Source organism: Panthera onca, chromosome C2, assembly GCF_046562875.1.
Source record: "Panthera onca isolate mPanOnc1 chromosome C2, mPanOnc1 haplotype 2, whole genome shotgun sequence".
NCBI classification, from domain to species: Eukaryota; Metazoa; Chordata; class Mammalia; order Carnivora; family Felidae; genus Panthera; species Panthera onca.
Genome location: NC_138347.1, coordinates 107,676,417 through 107,694,847, shown reverse-complemented (window position 1 = coordinate 107,694,847; position 18,431 = coordinate 107,676,417). Strand labels below are relative to the sequence as shown.

The 18,431-nt window shown below is 38.7% G+C and overlaps 1 protein-coding gene across 5 annotated transcripts in view; it reads right to left on the bottom strand.

Annotated features, from left to right (window-relative positions):
* Positions 1-7,391: 7,391 nt before the first annotated feature.
* Positions 7,392-18,431, bottom strand: part of VEPH1 (ventricular zone expressed PH domain containing 1) — a 245,072-nt gene continuing 234,032 nt past the window's right edge. For 2 of the 5 annotated variants that reach the window (XM_060639065.3, XM_060639069.3), the window contains one exon: positions 13,145-15,112. In XM_060639065.3, coding sequence (XP_060495048.2) covers positions 14,876-15,112 — 237 coding nt within the window. In that variant the 3' untranslated portion in view covers positions 13,145-14,875. Of the gene's footprint in view, positions 8,326-9,417; positions 9,620-13,144; positions 15,113-17,049; positions 17,161-18,431 lie in introns of those variants that run through there. The other 3 variants (XM_060639068.3, XM_060639066.3, XM_060639067.3) reach the window with 3 other exon arrangements.

Sequence of the window (18,431 nt, the reverse complement as noted above, 5' to 3'; positions counted from 1 at the left end):
TTGAGAAAATATCTGCCAAATACCGGAGACTGAAATAATCATGGTTTGTCTGCCAGGCATTCTTTCAAAATAAAGATGATGTTCCATGAAAAAAAGTGGGAGTTCATCTTGTAACTCAAACAATTGCATGATATCTCTTGAGACACTGTTGTCCTCTGGAATACAACAGGAGTAATTTGTGCTTACTCCCCACTTTGACATACAGAATATTAAATAGATGAGTATGCAAGAGTTGAGTTTTAATGAAATTACTATTGTTAAGTGATTTATTAAAATCCCCAGCAAGAATTTTATATCATCGGTGCAAATGTCCACACAATGAAAACGGTAAATGTGTCTCTGTATTATTAGGAAAATGACTGACCTCATGGATTGCCTGAAGGGGCTTAGGCCCACCAGGGGTCTGTGGATCACAGTTTGACAGTCACTGGCCAAAGAAATATTTGACTTTACACACAAAGAACCAATATTTTCATATTTTTTTTGTTATTGCAAAGACCAGAGACAACCACCACCCAGAAAAATGAATAGAGAAGTGGAATGGTATGACAGGGAATCATCTACAGCACTGAAAATCAACTAGAAATATGCCGAGATAGATAAGTCTCACAAACATGAAACTTAAAAATAGAGCATGAAATATGAAACTTAAAAATAGAGCATGAATCTAAAAATAGATTCATGAAATATGAAACTCTTTATGTAAAGTCTAACTATGTATAAAACAATGCTATGTATTTTTTAGAAATGTTCTATATATATAAATATATATAACAAATATATTTATATATATAAACATATATATGTTTATATATGTATAAAACAAATGTTATATGTATATATAACATATATATTATATATGTATGTGTGTGTGTGTGTATATATATGTGTGTGTATATATATATATATATATATATATATATATATATATATATATATATAAAACATAATATAGTAAACTTGTATAGAAATGCATTGGAAGGGCGCCTGGGTGGCTCAGTCAGTTAAGCATCTGACTTCGGCTCAAGTCATGATCTCACAATTTGTGAGTTCGAGCCCTGCATCCGTCTCTGTGCCAACGGCTCAGAGCTTGGAGTCTGTTTCAGATTCTGTGTCTCCCTCTTGCTCTCTGTCCCTCTCCCCCCTCGTGCTCTGTCTCTCTCTTTTAAAAATAATAAAATAAACATTAAAAAAAAAAGAAATGCATTGGAATGATCATTACCAAATTCAAGACGGTCATTACCTATAAGGTAGGGTAGGAACTGCATTTCGGGAGGAATCTCAGAGGGCTTCCAATGCATTTTCAATGCTTGTTTTCCTGAAGCTGAGTGGTGGGTATGAAGAGTTTATTGTATTATTTTTATAGCTGTTTTTATTTTGAAGAATTTCATAATAAATGGTAGCCTATCTACAATCATATTCTTTTTTCTATATTTTAGTTAATATATACAGTGCAATAGTGGTTTCAGAAGTAGAATTCAGGGATTCATCACTTTCATATAACACCCAGTGCTCATCACAAGTGCCCTTCTTAATACCCATCATACCCATTATGTTCTTTCAAATAATAGCTGTGGTGTTAAGCAGTCTTATAGGTGAGTTACTATTGAAACTTTAACAAGCAGATACGATATCAGGGATAAACTTCACAGTAACGGTGTAATTCTCTGTAATAACACCCACCCCACAAAATATTCAGGTTTGCTTGTTGTCCTGAGAGATAATGACTAGCCAAACTCATTATTTAGATAGTTTAAGATTACCCTCAAGGCATCCATTCTTGTCCACAGAAAGCATCTCTTAACCTCTGCTTTTGGTTACAGGTATAAGCCTAATGTGTCTGCTCTCACTGTGTTCTAGAACATCAATTTAGCCTCTTGATGTTTGCAGCATTCTCTGCAGGTGAGCTCTGTGTACATCTGCTATTTGAATTCCATCATCAGGGGGCCCCCTTGGCCTCTTGAACTTTGTTCTGTTACCATCAGAGAAACTTCAATGCCTCTGAACTTTGACCCACCAATGCCCCTCCCCCCCACAGCCTGTCTTTTCTGGTGGTTTGAAACAAACCGGCTGAGCTTAGTGGTGGCAGAGAACAAAACAAACAAAATTTTCATAGCGACTTTTTCATTTTGGGGGACAATGTCACGTTTTTCTCAGGGGCTGCTTTTTAAAACAACAAAGACAAACCTTTGCAGCTCTTTGCTTATTTGAAGCAGATATCCTTAATATGGAAATACTGTATAAGTAAATAATAGAGAATCCTCACTCCACTTGGATGGGCCTCGTAGAAGTTTGCTTGGAAGTTGTACAGTCTGTCTGTTCCTCTTTTCTAAAATGTATTCCTGCCTTAATTATGGCTTACAGATGCTGTGTGTCTGGGTTACACAGTTTTGAGCCTACACCCAAATTATTTTTATTTGTTCCATATACTAGTGCTGTGCTATTCGTTTTCACTGGAGAATGTTATTTTTTTAAATTGCAACAATCAATTAGCTAATATGCTTTAAAGAAAAATTCCTTGTTATCCATTTTATCTCCTGTAGACCATTTTGCCCTTCCAGTCACCCCGACCCCCTCATTCACACTAGACAGGAGGCATCCGTTGCCTCAAAAAAGGGAAGTTGGAAAGAAGTTAGAGAGAAGTAACAGTGAACTGTTAGCTTTTGAATTTCAGAATAGATTTCTGAGACTCACAGCTGAGATAATACTTTGAGAAAATAGGATTTTGTCTCAGAAGGCAAGATTTTGAGGTTAAAAACATTCATGAACCTGAAAGACCAGAATATGAACCTTGTGGCATAAATAATACACGAGGGAATACTGTAAAGAGTGGGGACTAGGAAAAACCTGAATAAACGGAGAATCCTCTGAGTTGACAAAATTTCCCCTGAATGGACTAAGATTACATTTTTGCCACCATGTGAAATGGGATCCAGGGCTCAATTCACAAATTAAGCTCAAATACAAAGCAGAGTTATGTTATTAAGCTCAAATACAAAGAGAGCTCAAATACAAATTAAGCTCAAATACAAAGAGAGTTATGTTATTCACATGTTTAAATTCATAAGTTGGTGTTTGTACCCTACACATCCTAAGCATGCTATTGTCCTTATCAGGGAGATATTGAGGCCACTGTTGATATATTACAGTGTTCACTTTGTGAGGCCCATTGGGAAAAAATTCTTGGGTATAAGTATTGGGAATATTTTCTTCCTCTGGGCAACCGGTTTATATTTAGTCTGGGAAACTGTGACTTAGGAATCTGACTGAATGTCTCTCTTAATTTTGTCTGCATGGAAGCACAGAGTCAGCTCTGAACCTTACCTACATTTTGCTAGTGAGTAGGATCTCATGGCTTAGATTTCATCTATTTCCCTCATCCTGGTGACTCTTCTTCCTGTCTTGTATTCCTTTTGCCCTATGCCTTTACTTACTTTCATTCTGGTTGGACTTTCTGGGAAGCAGACTCCAGACAGAATTTAAGGTGCAGAATGTTTATTAAGGAGTACCCTTGCAATCAACACGTATGGAAGGGTGTGAAGAGGAATCAAGATTGAAGAAAGGAAGAAGTCCAGCTTTGATGCAGTCCCAAAGATAGCTTCAGCTGACCTCAAAGGGAGCTCTGGAGCTAGAATGACCCCTCAAGTTTGTCCTAAGTTGGGCATGAATGGCCAGGTCTTTATATTTCTCCAATAACCATTTGTTAGATGTCAGATGCTCCAGGAAGAGTTGTGACATTGGCCATGCTAAGGCAATCCTTGAAGGAAATGACAGCTTAAGGGTGTTTACCGAAAGCACTCCTTGCAGCTGGAACAACAAATTCTTCATTGGAGGGGGGCTTGGTGATACACCAGTGCTATAGACTGAATGTTTGTGTCTCTCCAAATTCACATGCTGAAACCTAGTCTCCAATGTGATGGTATGTGGAGGTGAGGCCTTTGGGAAGTGATTATGTAATGAGGGAAGAGCCTTCACGAATTGGATTCGTATCTTTACAAAAGAGACCCCAGAGACCTCCTTCATCCCGTGTATCATGTAAGGACACAGCAAGAAGACAGCCATCTATGAAACAGGCAGCAGGCTCTCACCAGACACTGAATTTGCTGGCACCTTAATGTTGGATTTCCCAGCCTCCAGAAATATGAGAAATAAATTTCTGTTCTTTGTAAGCCCCCCATTCTGGAGTAATTTGTTATAGTAATTTGTTATAGTACATATTTTAAGAGAACAATAAGTAATTTTTGGAACAAGGGCACAGATAAAATAAATAGCTAAAAATAAGTGACCGTTGTTCTCTTCCTGGCCCATTTATGTTGTCTCTTAACTTTGATCCTAATCTTTGCGTATGCTATTCCCTAGACTAGAATGCCCTTTCCCTTTGAGAAAGTATGAAAGTGTGAAAGAAGAAAAGTGGATTCCTTCTTCAAGGCCCAGAATAGTATCACCTCTTCAGTGGAGGGTTTGCTGACTGCCTGCAGGCAGGGTCATCCGCTTTCTGCTCTGTCTCTGCCATGCCCCCCACATCGCAGTGTTGTGATGCATTCTCTATTGACAAGGCTTCCCCTCAAATCTGATCCCCTTTGGGTGTTCTCCTTATCACAAACAGTGCTGCCACCCACCCACCGGTGCCAGAATCCTGAGGGGGAGTTTCCAAACCTCACCATGTCCTACAGTGTTTTTTCTAAATTGTCTCTCTTGGCCCTCCATTTCTCTCCATGTCTGGTGCCACTCTCTTCTTTCAAACTCTCATTATATCTCTTGCCTGTGCTATCTGAATAGCCTCCTATCTTCTTCTCAGATTCTACTCTTGCTTTCCCAACACTCCATTCTTGACACAGCAGCTAGAGTGCTCTTATAAAAATGAAATAGATAAAGAGGGTTAAGAGTATTAACTCCCAGTTATAAAATAAACAACTCACAGAGATGAAAATTACAGCATAGGGAATACAGTCAATAATATGGCAATAACATTGTATGGCAACAGACGGTGTGACTACACTTACTGTGGTAAATACGGGGTAATGGAAAGATCTGTTGAAATCACTAAGTTGTAAACCCAAAACTAATATAACATTGCATGTCAATTATACTCCAACAACAACAACAATAACAAAAACAACAACGACAATGACGACAGCAAATGCTGACCTAGTTGTGGAACACTGTTTTAAGCCTGTCAGTAGCTCTCGCTCTGGGCTCGTGTGACTTGCCCACCTCCTCAGCCTCACACCCTCATCAGTTTTCCTTTCCCTACTGCTGGTTTGTGGCCACATTTTGGCCTGTTTTGATTCTTCTAATGGGCTGTGCACCTTTTCTCTCCAGGACCTTCTCTCACTGTGTGCTTTTTTTGTCTGCTTTTCCTCCATCTCTCCCACAGATTTGGAAGCCTTATTCATCTTTCAGTTCTCAGGTCAGCCATCCTTAACTTCCTGACTAGGTCAGATGTCTCATTTCACAATCTCTCTCCGTTGTGCTTCTTTGTAGTACTGGTCACATGGCAATTTCATAGTTAATTAAGAAAACAGTTTAACATGTTTTTCTCCTACTAGAATATAAATTCCACAAAGGTTGGGACATTTCTTTTTAAGTTTATTGGGGTGCCTGGGTGGCCCGGTTGGTTATGTGTCTCATGGTTCAGGAGTTTGAGCTCTGCATCGGGCTCTGTGCTGACAGCTTGGAGCCTGGAACCTGCTTCGGATTCTGTGTCTCTCTCTCCCCTGCTTGTGCTATCTCTCTCTAAAAAATAAACATTAACAAAAATAAAGTTTATTTATTTTTGAGACAGAGAGCATGCACACATGTGCATGTGCACGACCGGGGGGAGGGTCAGAGAGAGAGAGGGAGAGAGAATCCCAAGTAGGCTCCACACTGTCAGCACAGAGCCAGATGTGGGGCTCAATCTCATGAACTGTGAGATCATGACCTGAGCACAAATCAAGAGTTGGACGCTTTACCAGTCGACTGAGCCATCCAGCACCTCCAAAGTTTGGGACATTTTGATCACCTCAGCACTCCTAATCCCTAGCCCAGGGCCCACACATAGGAGGTGTTTTATGCTTTGATTTCCTTACTGGATAAATATATATTTATTTACTGAGTTTCTTAAAGGCGTGGACAATGTATTAGTCCTCTTTGAGCCCCCATGCCCTACCATAGTATGTGGCATATGTTGGATGCTCTAAGTATTTGCTAAATGAATGCCCAAATCTAACTATTTGAAGGGTTGTCTGGGGGAAGAGGGAATAGACATTTTGTGTGGCTGCTGGGGAAAGAACCAGGATTTAAGGTTAAAAATTAAGGAAAGGAAGAATTTTCAAAAATTAATACAAATGATGAGTAACCTGAAAGGGATCACATCCAAACACTTCTATGGAATGTTTTTGGGTTCCAGGATTATGGGTAATTTTTATTATATTTTAGTAGTTTTGTGTTTTCTAAATATTTCTACAATAGTCTGTTATTTTCATATACAATAAATAAATAAATCCAATAATTAAATCAGAAAAAAGTTATTTAAAAAAGATATGGACAGGTAACAAGGTAATGGGTTCTCTGTCCCTAGAAGTGTTTGAGCAGCTGGAAATAAATGATACCTGCCAATGATGACAAGGAAGGGACTTTTCCATTGGGAAGGGAGTGGATGGAGTCCACATGCTCTGAGATTCTTCCGACTCCAATAGCCCTTGATACTGTTAACTGAATGATAAATGCTGAGTCCCCTTTCTCGGAAGAACTTGGTCTAGAGTGCTTGGCTGCCTGACATGCTTCCAGTGGCTTACTTACACCGGAACCTTACCGTGACAGGATTAGCTGCAGTTGAATCTGATTTGTGTTCAACTGAGACTGATATGCAGCAGGATTTAGTGATGCCAAGAGCATGAATATGTTTGTGTGGGATAGCATTAGATATCTGTCTGAATTGTTTGAGTGAGTCCTGATTAAAATGTTCTCAAATCAGCACTTAAATCACACATACCCTAAGTATTATATTTAATGGTTATTTTTTTAAAAAAATAGACATTGCCAAACTGTGGTTTTGGTTAAATTAAAAAGATGAGCTCCATTCTGATTTTTGTGTTTATGGGCTAGTTTGGCAAACAGGACCGTTGTTTTTCTCTTTTAAGAGACAGGGCATTTAGACCATTTCCTCCATATTACAATAGTTTAGAATTAAGAGGGAACAGAATACTCCCAGAGGAAATCTGGTGTGTAGAAGTGAATCTCTGTGCAGAAAACAGTGAAACACACATAATATTCTTCTGATTACATGAAATCCCAGCCTAGATAGACAAACACAGAGAGAGAAACCTAAGATAATGAAGTAATAAGATTGATTTCTACAATGCCTGGTGAAAACCATTGTTTTGTTGTCATTAAGCCCATATAAAAGAACATGTGTTTGTTTTTGTGTATAAATGTGTTGTACCTTGGGCATTACTGATGTGAGTGGACTGGTAGTCAAAAAATAAAATAAGGCAAAAAAAGAATTCAAAAGGGAAAAATTAGAATTCACTCTTACTGCCCCCCACCCATAGTTTCCAGTGGAGTACTGTTATTCCAATGAACAAATGAGTCTATCACTTGTTTGAGTACTTTATATCTTTACATTATTTGACTTCTTTTAACTCTTCTCGGTTCTCAGTACCAAAGTGAATCTTAATCATTTCATTGATCGCAAGACAGAGGAAATGCATTTTCTTTCTATTGGATTCAAAATTTAAAAAGGTTTGCCCATAAAGGCATAAGGAACTGTGTAAACACAATGTGTCTGATTATATTCTTACAGAAAAATGCATAATAAGGTTTCAGAATTTCCAGCTCCCCCTCCCCATACCATCAGAAAGTTTTTCTTTGAAGTAGACAAGTTCAATATGTACTGGGTTGGGGGTATAGAATGAGAAGAATGTCAATATGGAACGTGCCCTGCAAGGCTGGGGTCTCGTGGCAGGACCAGGCTCTGTAAGGCCTTTGGGGGAGCTGGTTGCCTGTTTGGCCAAGTCCACAGCTAGAGGGCCTTACATGATCTGGTATATAGGACATTGACCAGAGCTCTCCTCACCTGGGCAAGTGCCTAAGAAAAGCCGGCCCTGGGAATTAGTGTCTTCCTTTAAAGGTCCTAAAGCCCTCATCAGTTCCACCTGCTCTGCCTTGTGCCTCCCCCTGCTCTTCTCTAGTTCCCCAGCTTACAACTTCATCAGATGCTTTTCCTCTCTCCTTTTGTCTCTGGTATCATTGACCTTGAGGGCCTCTTCTGGAAATGCTCCTCCTCTTGGTCTGGAATTCCTCTTTACACACCATCCTAATTTCACCTCCATGCTCTCCAATCTGTGACAGTGAATAAAAGAAATATCAGTGCCCCATATCCTCACTCCTGCCACCTTGGCCCATTCCCTATTAGCTTCCCTGCCATAAGAAGAACGTGGATAAAGGAGAACACAGGAGGGTAGGCACCAGAAACATGGCTTGTGTAACCATCTTTATTTCCATCAAAAGAGATAGTGTGATGGTTAACTTTATGTGTCGACCTGACTGGCCTAAGGGATGCCCAGAGAGCTGGAAAAACATTATTTCTGGGTGTGTCTCTGAGGGTATTCCTGGAAGAGATTAGCATTTGATTCAATAGACTGAGTAAAGAGATCCAGCCTCACCTGATTTGGGTGGGCATCACTGGGGGCCTGAATGAAACAAGATGGCAAAGGAAGGGAGGATTCTTTCTCTCTTCTTGAGCTGGGATGTACATCTTCCTCTGCTCTTGGACATCATAACTCCTGGTTTTTGGGCCTCCAGACTCCAGGACCAAAACCAGTGGCTCCCTGGTTCCCAGGACTTTTGACTTGGACAGAATGACACCACTGTCTTTCCTGGGTCTCCAGCTTGCAGATGGCAGATTGTGGACTTCTTGCCCTCTGTCACCATGTGAGGCAATTCCTATAATAAATCCCCTCTTATAGATCATTCTCTATATATCCTATTTGTTCTATTTTCTCTGGAGATCTCCAATAATACAGAAGGTAAATATTCACAGAAATGGCTGATCTCATACCTTTGAGAATGGATGTATTGGGCAAATTATAACCATTTTTAAATACAAAAAATACCTTTGTAATATGCTTTACTGTTCACAAAAAAACTTTTATATACAGTTTTGATAACTGTGAAACAAATGCATGTAGAACTCTTAAACTAATACTTTTGCTCATTTATTTACATTTTTTCTCCCATATTTTAAGTTCTGAAATTGGGATGTGCCTGATAATCAGTGTGTTTTGCAGTTGTAATCCACCAGGAATGACTACGACTGGGTGTCACTCAAACTTGGTCCCAGTGCTCTGTGTTGTTACTTCAATTGAGTTATGTGCATGGTCGACACTACACATGTTAATTGCTGTTTAGCATGTCTTGAAAATAATAAGATCATTTGATTTTGAGACAAAAAGTTATCATGTACATAGAGAGGCAAAGAAATAGAAGGGTGGGATGAAATATGGCATCAGGGAACCGAAGAGCCATCACTGGAGAAATGACTACAGATCCACAAGTCTTGCAAAGCAGCCACTAAATGTTTTATCCAATAAAGGAAGAGATCAACATGTAGATGAGGCTGGGTTTCATTTTGTTGCTGAAATAGATACAAAAGGATTACCTGTCACACATCACTCAAGGTACCTAAAGTCAGAAGAAACTGCTAAATCTCTCAGAGTAGATAAAAGACATTTGGAAGTAAAACAGCACTGATTATATTGTTATTAAGACATAGCATCATAATTTCATTTGTAGGATTTTTTCCTCCCTTAGTGGTGTGTAAAAAATGGAGTGCCATCAAGTACCCATGGTTTTCTGCTGGATGCTATTACTTGACATTTAAGCTTCATGGCAGTTCTGTTCCATAGACGTTATGGTTCCCAAGCAAGCGATGAGAGATGAGTAATTTGCTCAGGCTGGTAATTTAGTTTTGGTAGAGCTAGGACTTGAATCCTCGTGTGTCTGTGCTCACAGCCTGTGCCACCTTCTCTAGACTTCACTGCTTTTGTCGAAATCTCCCTGATTTTCCAACCCCTCTGTCCTTCACAAGCACCTTTGGGGAAGAGTCGCTCCAGTAGGCCTATAAACTGGAGCTATTCTGGAACAAGATGACATTTTGAGTTTTTCATCTCAAAACTTAGATTTTGGGGACTAGAAATCCTGGCTAGAGAATTTATGGTATTCACTTCTCTGCAATGCACCATGAATTCCGCCTATATATTCCCTTACCTCATCTTGCAACTGTTTCCTAAAAGCAATTAAAAAAATTTTTTTAAATGTTTATTTTTGAGACAGAGAGAGACAGAGCATGAATGGCGGAGGGTCAGAGAGAGAGGGAGGTACAGAATCTGAAGCAGGCCCCAGGCTCTGAGCTGTCAGCACAGAACTGGACGCGGGGCTCTAACTCACAGACCGTGAGATCATGACCTGAGCCGAAGTCAGAAGCTTAACTGACTGAGCCACACAGGCGCCCCCCTAAAAGTAATTTTTAAATGTAAATTTACTTTTAAATTGAAAGATAAATTTCCCAAGGGTAATTTTGCAACCCAGTAATCTTTTATTTATGCCTGAGAATAAAGTTACAATAATAGGCCCAAAAGTGCCTACAGAAAGTAGGTGAATTGGAGATGACCGAATAAATGTCTCTCAACCTCACCAACAAAGGATCTTTCAGAAAAGTCATGTTAGCAAAATATGGAACATTTATTTTCGCCAAACTCCAGGTTCTCAAGAAATAACCAGATGAGAATCTCACATATAAACGTTTGTTTCCACAGCTATCTGAGAGGGAAAAAGAATCGAAATAGAATGAAAATGAAAACCACTTGAATTTCTAACCATGATTATAATTGTATTCATCCCAACATTTTTAAAGGTTTAAATATGTTTAGAAGAGTGGTTTCTTCTTAGCTCAGGATCAGGAGCTACAGCCCTCTTGGGAAAGGGCACTCTGTGGTGAGCTAGCTGGCAATGGCAGTGGAAGTGCCAGAAATATCAGTGGGAAGCTGATGATTCTGAAATTGCAGTGTGATTCTAAACCTGGGAGAATTTGTTTGCATTTAGAATTACTACAGCACCATGGAATGAAACCAGAAAGATCATTATTCATACTTCATACATTTATTTCTCTTTAGATTTGATCCAAAGGCTCTGAGAATTGTATTCTAAACTAGAGGCATCCAATTAACGAAATCACAAGGACTGTAACAAGTAACAGAAATAATTCATTTCTTTCAACTTGAGCTGGTGGGTCCATTCTTTTCTTTCTTAGGATAAGCATTCAGTGAAAACAGAATCAGTATATAGACAGGTTGAGTTTTACCGTAATCTCTCTGCTACGAAAGGTTTGAACACATTGTTGGCCTTTAAATTAATAACTAATGTGGTGTCACTTAATATTCTATTTGTCTGTTACCAGCTTTTTTCTAATTAATTAAACAGCTTGGTTACTCAACTGACTCTTAAGAATGGCTGGTAGATTTCAACATAATATTTAGAGACTCATTTACAACTGTATGTCTGCTCACCTTTTCCTGCCTGGCTTCATAGGAGAAGATGTCTCCCTAGTCTAAGATGAATCATGTATCTATACTCTAAATATATACATTAAAATTAAATTTACCATTTGCCTCACCTCTTAAACTGTTGCTTCTGAATTTTCTATCTCAGTAAATGCTACCACCATGCATCAAGTTTCCTAAGAAAGCACGTAGGGGTCATGAGAGACTCCTTCCCATTCCTATACCCCGGCTCCATCCAGACCACCAGTATCCAATTCATTTTACTAATTCACTATTTTTCTTGCATTTCCATTCCCCTCTGTCTCCTCTGCCACTACACCTCACCACTTCTAAGAATGTCCCAAATGATTTCCCTGCTACAACTTTGTATATCTCTACAATCCATTCTGTATACCACTATCAAAATTATTTCTCTAAATGCAAATCTTAAAACCTTTTTAAGAAAGGTTCAGGGGCACCTGGGTGGCTCAGTCGGTTAAGCATCCGACTTCGGCTCGGGTCATGATCTCGCGGTCCGTGAGTTCGAGCCCCGCGTTGGGCTCTGTGCTGACAGCTCAGAGCCTGGAGCCTGTTTCGGATTCTGTGTCTCCCTCTCTCTCTGACCCTCCCCCGTTCATGCTCTGTCTCTATCTCAAAAATAAATAAACGTCAAAAAAAAAAAAAAAAGAAAGAAAGGTTCAAGATCCTTAGTATGGAACCAAGCTCTTTATGCTGTGGCCTTATAGGTCTCTCCAGCATCATTATGTACCATTCCTCAACAGCACAATAGCAACCTCCCTGCCCCCCACCCATGTTCCCATCCTACATAAGGACTTGCTGTTTTGCAAATGGACCATGTTCCCTTTCCCTCCTGTGCTTTTGCAGTGTGGTTCCCTCTACTGACCATTGTTTCCTTGTCTGCCCACAACACTCTTAGCTCTTTAGGACAAGTTCATTTTCTAACAAGCTCTGGGAAACAGTGAGGGAGCCCATGCTTTGGCTTTGAGTTCAGAGTCAATTACAGTGGTGTCTTCTCCTGTATTTCCACAGGACCTTGTGCAAACTTTCATCAAGGCACTTGAGCATTTCAATTTTTGTTCTATGTGATTATCTCTTCTACTACGCTATAAAATCCTTGAGGGGAAGAGCTGGGTCTTTTATTTTTCTATCTCCAGGCCAAGCATGGTACCTGTTGCTTGCTAACTGTTCCATAAATTGCTACGGCATGAATTTTAATCCTTTTCCCATCACTTCTGGAAACTTTGCTCAAGCAGAGTTGTTTTTCTTCTTTCTTTTTGCATGTTAACAACCGCCCCCCCCCCCCCCGCCCCAAGTCTAATTCATCTTTAGAACAAACAACAAAACACTTTCTGTATCTTAGCCCCAATTTGTTGAAAATAGAGTCCAATTATTGCTTTAAACTCCTAATCTCCTTTTGATTCTTTAACCCACTGAAATTTGACTTTTATGTCATTACTCCAATGAAATTGTTCCTACCAATAATGCCAATTGCTTCCTAATTGTAAAGCTCATTCTTTATCTTAAGTGATTACTCTTCAGGATTTTACATTGTTAATCTCTCCCATTTCCTGAAAGCCTTATTTATTTGGCATTTGTGACATTATTTCCCCTGGTCTATAACATCTCTGAACACAAACCAGCCAATCCAGTGTTCCTTTGTTTAAAAGTTAGGTATCCCAAAGAAGCCCTTATTAGTTCTTTTGTCTTATTCTTCCTGAGTAATTTCAGCAAATTCCACATCTTTGGTGACCATATATATATCCCATGAGGCAAAGTCTTGACCCCCCCCAGAACTGTTTTCAATTTGTAATAACTTCTGTGACTCCCAATACCCTCAAACTTTACATGTTAAAATTCAATTGTTTCCTTTTTCAAACTTGGCCTCTTATGTAGTTCCTGTCCTCATGAGTTATCAGTAGAGTCAAGGTAGAATTAAGGGAATTGACTACTTACATTTTTTCTAGGTTTCTGTAGTCCTCTTATATGCATTCCAAGTTAGCTTTTGTATTAATTATCTATAGTTATGGAACAAATTTCCACACACTTGGTCACTTAAAACAGCATATATTTATTATCTCAAAGTTCTCCTGGGTCAAATGTCTAAGCATGGCTTACCCGGGTCCTCTGCTCAGGGTTTTGCAAAGCTGCAGTCAAGGTGTTGGCTGGGGCTGGGATCTTCTTCCAAGCTCCTTGGCTGTTGGCAAAATCCATTCCCTTAAAGTCGTAGAATTCATTGCAGTTTGCTTATTCAAAGCCAGTGGAAGAGAGTCTCTGACTTGTTCACTCTTTTTTAAAGGGCTCATGTGATTAGATCATGCACACTTTTGTGCATATCCTTTTGACTAACTCAAAGTCAGCTGATTAAGAAACTTCTTCACCTTTGCCATGTAATGTACCATAGTCATGGGAGAGACTATCCTATTCTTTTTGCCATATTCTATTAGTTAGAAGCAAGTTATAAGTCAAGGGGAAGGGTCAGGGTATAGACCATTGGGAATCATCCTATAATTCTGCCCGCCACAGCTTAATTTTTTTTTTTAATATGAGTGATGGAAAAAACCATAAAATGTAATTTGGAGATATTAAAAGTCTGAATATAAAGAAGAAAAGTATAGAACTGTAACATCTCAAAACTCGATGGAAATGGCACATACTTTGAAGATGGTGAAAATGGTTTTCTGTGCTTGTTGTAGCTTACACTTACTGCCTTGGGCAATAGATATATCTAAGTACCTAAACTTTAGATCATGTTATGTGAACCTAAACAGAACAATCAGATAAGTTGTTCAGAAAGACAGACATTTAATTACATAACTGTCTTCACTTGAGAACAATTTTACCATGTGTTAACCTCATTTGCATTAGGAAAGAATAAACATAATTGTATGTCTATATTAAGTTATGTGTTTGACTTTTCCTCATAGGGCTGTACTTTTCTTCTAATACTTTGACAGACTGTAGTTTTCATCAGAGGTGCTTGATCTTTCCTTGGGATAAGTATTTCAGGTACCTTGTGAAGTTGTATTCTTACAACTTACAATGGCATATCTACAGGGGTTCCTAGATCCCTGACTCTCCCCTTTCTTCCCTGTATCATCTGTAGCTCCTTTTTCTGAATGCATCATACAGATGTTCTGGAGTTAATGCAGGTGCCATTAGAATACGAAATGTATAAAAATCCTGCCACTCTTGGGTTCTGCTTTTTAGGGAAAACTGTTCCATTCAGTAAAAACACAATGTGACTTGGCTAACTTATCTCTTTTTTCTTGACATTGGCAGTGATAACGCAATGCCCATTGTATACAATCAGTGTGAGGTCGGCTTGCAAATCCCTACAGATATGTGGTTACTTCTCTACTTTCCCTTTCTTTTGCTTGGGCGACAGCCACATTGATGCACTGGAGCCACTCTTCTGCATTCTTCTCATCCTTGGCCTTGAAAACATAGGTTTTATTGTCTGTGAAGATTTCAAAAGCCCGAGGGAGGGAGCGGTCCCTGCGTTTCCTGGCCACAACTTTCACACTCTGTACTTTGCTGAGTTCTATTGGGGAGTCATCAGGATCATCTTTCTGAAATGCATATGGGAAGGAAAGAACATGAGCTGGTTCCCACAGTATGAAAAGATCTTTGGCAACTGGAGAATTTTCCAAGAGGATTAGAAGCCTTTCACTGCATATAGTTGTTATATGCTTTGTTACTTTAAATGCTAAGGCCTCACAGAGTCATTAGACCAATGGAAGGAGTGAGCAATTGACCCTGTGTTACAGTATATTAAGTTGGGACAAGATGGCCAATTTGGAAGAAATTATTATACGGTGAGTTTTGGGAAATGTTTAATTCATATTTCTTAGATTTTATGTCATTTTTATTGATACCAACACTGTATCAATAGGGCAAAATGCAACAGTACAATAGAGTACTATTAAGTCAGCATTTGAGATACTTGGGGAAGCATGAAATTGAATTTTCCTGCGTGTTATCTCTGAGAAAGCGGTATTAATTGAAGAAACAGAGTTCTAATGTTTATGTAGATCAAACTGTTTTTGAAACACACTGGAGCTCTGGAAGCATGATTTGTCTATGAACATTAACTGAAAGAATACTTAATGATTTACATTTTTCTTGAATCAAAGCAGGGGCTTAAAGATCACTGCAACACGAGGGTCATCACAACAGGCTAGTATGAATGGTTTCAAGAGATCAAATACTTCTTTACAGCAATTTCTTCAACATCCCTGAACGCATCTGTCTCCTAGAGCATGCGTCTCTTCTTGAGGATCTTGCCAATTCTCCTTTGCCACCTCCCCTAGGCAGTCACCCTTTTTTCATTCTTCAATGGAAAGGCACCTTCTCACTCATCCCAAACTTACCATGGTGTATTGTCCAACTTGGAAAATCTCAGAAGAATCAAACAAATAAGAAAAGCAACTCAAAATATTGATCTCAGGGAAGTGTCCTTCAACCAAAGCAACATAATCACTCTCCAGCTATTTCATTAAGAGATGCATTTCCAATAGCATTTCACTCTTTAATGTTTAGTAACTATTTATTACATTTTGTATTACACTTTTGACTTTGCATAAGTGATATAATTTAAAAAATATTTTAAAAATCTTAGCATTGAGTGACTGGTAGTAATAAAAAATTAAAATAATTAAATTTCAATTTATATGTGTAGTTTTATGGTAGTGAAAAATGATTGGGTGATCAGGATAAATGCTGTGGGAGTAGAAAAAATATTATTTCAAAGAAAAATGATATCATGTAACCATTTTGATTAAAGATGAACTAATTCATGTATTTTTTTAATGGACGGTGTTAGGTGTCAAACTGCTATGGTATCTTAGCCCAGTGGTCATATTGAAAGGAGAGGTGTGGTCTTTTTATCTTAAAATGATAATGTTTAGGGGTGCCTTGGTGGCTCAGTCGGTTAAGTGTCCAACTCATGACGGCTCAGGTCATGATCTCATGGTTCATGAGTTCAAGACCTGGATCAGGCTCTGCACTGTCAGTGGGATTCTCTCTCTCTCCCTCTCTCTCTGTCCCTCCCCCACTCTCACTCTCTGTCTCAAAATAAGTAAATAAGCCTAAAAAAGAAAATGATAATATTTATAATTCAACAGAAATTACAGTTTGTGTGACTTTTTAAACTTATGATTGACTAAAAAAAATGCTACAAGGTATTACACAGATTTTTCAAAATTCTTTTAGGGAATAGACAGAATAAAGTTTGAAGATATGTGTATTACCTAATACTTTGTTAGTTTACTTTGGTTTCTAGTAAATATCTGACAGCAATAAGATTATATTTCTTTGAATTAGTCTGTAGTATAGAAATTGATACATGGAGGAATTGATCAAGAGAACAAAAAGTTACCACAGTTCTCTAAAGAGGGACAGTGAAAATTACCCAAGAGACATGGGCGGGAAGTCAAAGGGCACCTTGCCTGGCTGGTTGGTAGAGATCAAAACCTTAAGAATGCAAAAGTAAAAAAATAACACCATAGTCTTTCAATTCTTATTAAAAATGCACATTTTTCTCATTTACAAGAAAGGTCCTTTTTGATGGGGCAGAAGCTTCGGCTGGATTGGTGACCACTGCTAGGTTCCTGTGTCCCTGGGGATGAGAGGGAAGTTGCTGTGGTCTTTAGAGTACATTATATCACTTCCCAATATTTGAGCCACACGTTCTGTCAGATTTCTAAAATGTCAAGCCATTATTTCCCTCTAAAGATGTCAAACAAGTTAGCCAACTATAAGATAGCTTATTCGCTAAGCTTTATTAAAAAGCTCTGAATCAAGAAGTCTAAAGGTGGTTATTTGAGTTCAGGAAAGACGTTCTTATGCACTAACTCTGCTCCATCTCAAGGGATCTAAGAGATCACTGCATCTTAACTTCTAATTCTGATTACTTTAATAAAAACAGGAAATTCAGGTGGTCATTTTAAACACTTTCAAGTACTTCAATATGGAGCAGTGCTAACAAAAAATTTCTTTAAACCGCCAATAAATAACTGTCTAAGTTGAGCACATCATTTACTTCCCTTTCAAAAAGATCTTCAGCCACAGAAAGGTCCATCTGTACATTTTACAATACACACAGATGAAGAAAGCAGCACGAGCTTAGCATAGGTATCACCAATTTTTTTTTTCATTCAGAAAGTTAACTTCAAGTTTTATTGATTAAAAAAGCGTTTGATCAAAATTTGTTGTAATTCAGATATACGATACTATATAGCTATTGAGTAAAAAGTTCAAATAAATTTTATAATGAGCATTCTAAAGACACAGTGCCTATGTTCTCATTGACTCATAATTTTAAATAATTTAAAATCTTTCATTAATTAATTCAGAAACAGTTTGGTTTGCCACTGGCTCTGTATTTTAAGTGTTCATGGGAAGCAGGACGGTGCCTTCATTTAACAACATGCTTTGATGTCACACGGCCTGTGTCTGACTCCAGTTTTATCCCTTTCTGCCTTACTGGCTCTATCCTTGGTCAAGCCAGTCAGAGTCTCTGTCTCTCTGTCTCTTTCTATCTCTGTCTCTCTCACAAGGGGAAGGGAGTGAGGCAGGGTCTGATGTTACATGATGTTAAGGAACCATATGGTAGAACAAGTTTGAGATACACTAAACAAAATTAAGTGGGCCCTTTCCTGCAAGACTTGTCAGAGCCTTTAGCTCCTTTGTATTTCCCAGATGTCTTTGACCAGGACCAAAGACAACTCCTGGTAATAATTGACAGATCCTGGGTCCCAAAGGCCATGAGTGGAGCACAATGGGTACAGAGGAGTGAGCAGGGTGTTGTATGTGTGTTCTCGGCGCATCTTTGCACAGGAGTAGATGGCCATGTGGGCATATGAACATGTTTTCTCCATCACTCTGATT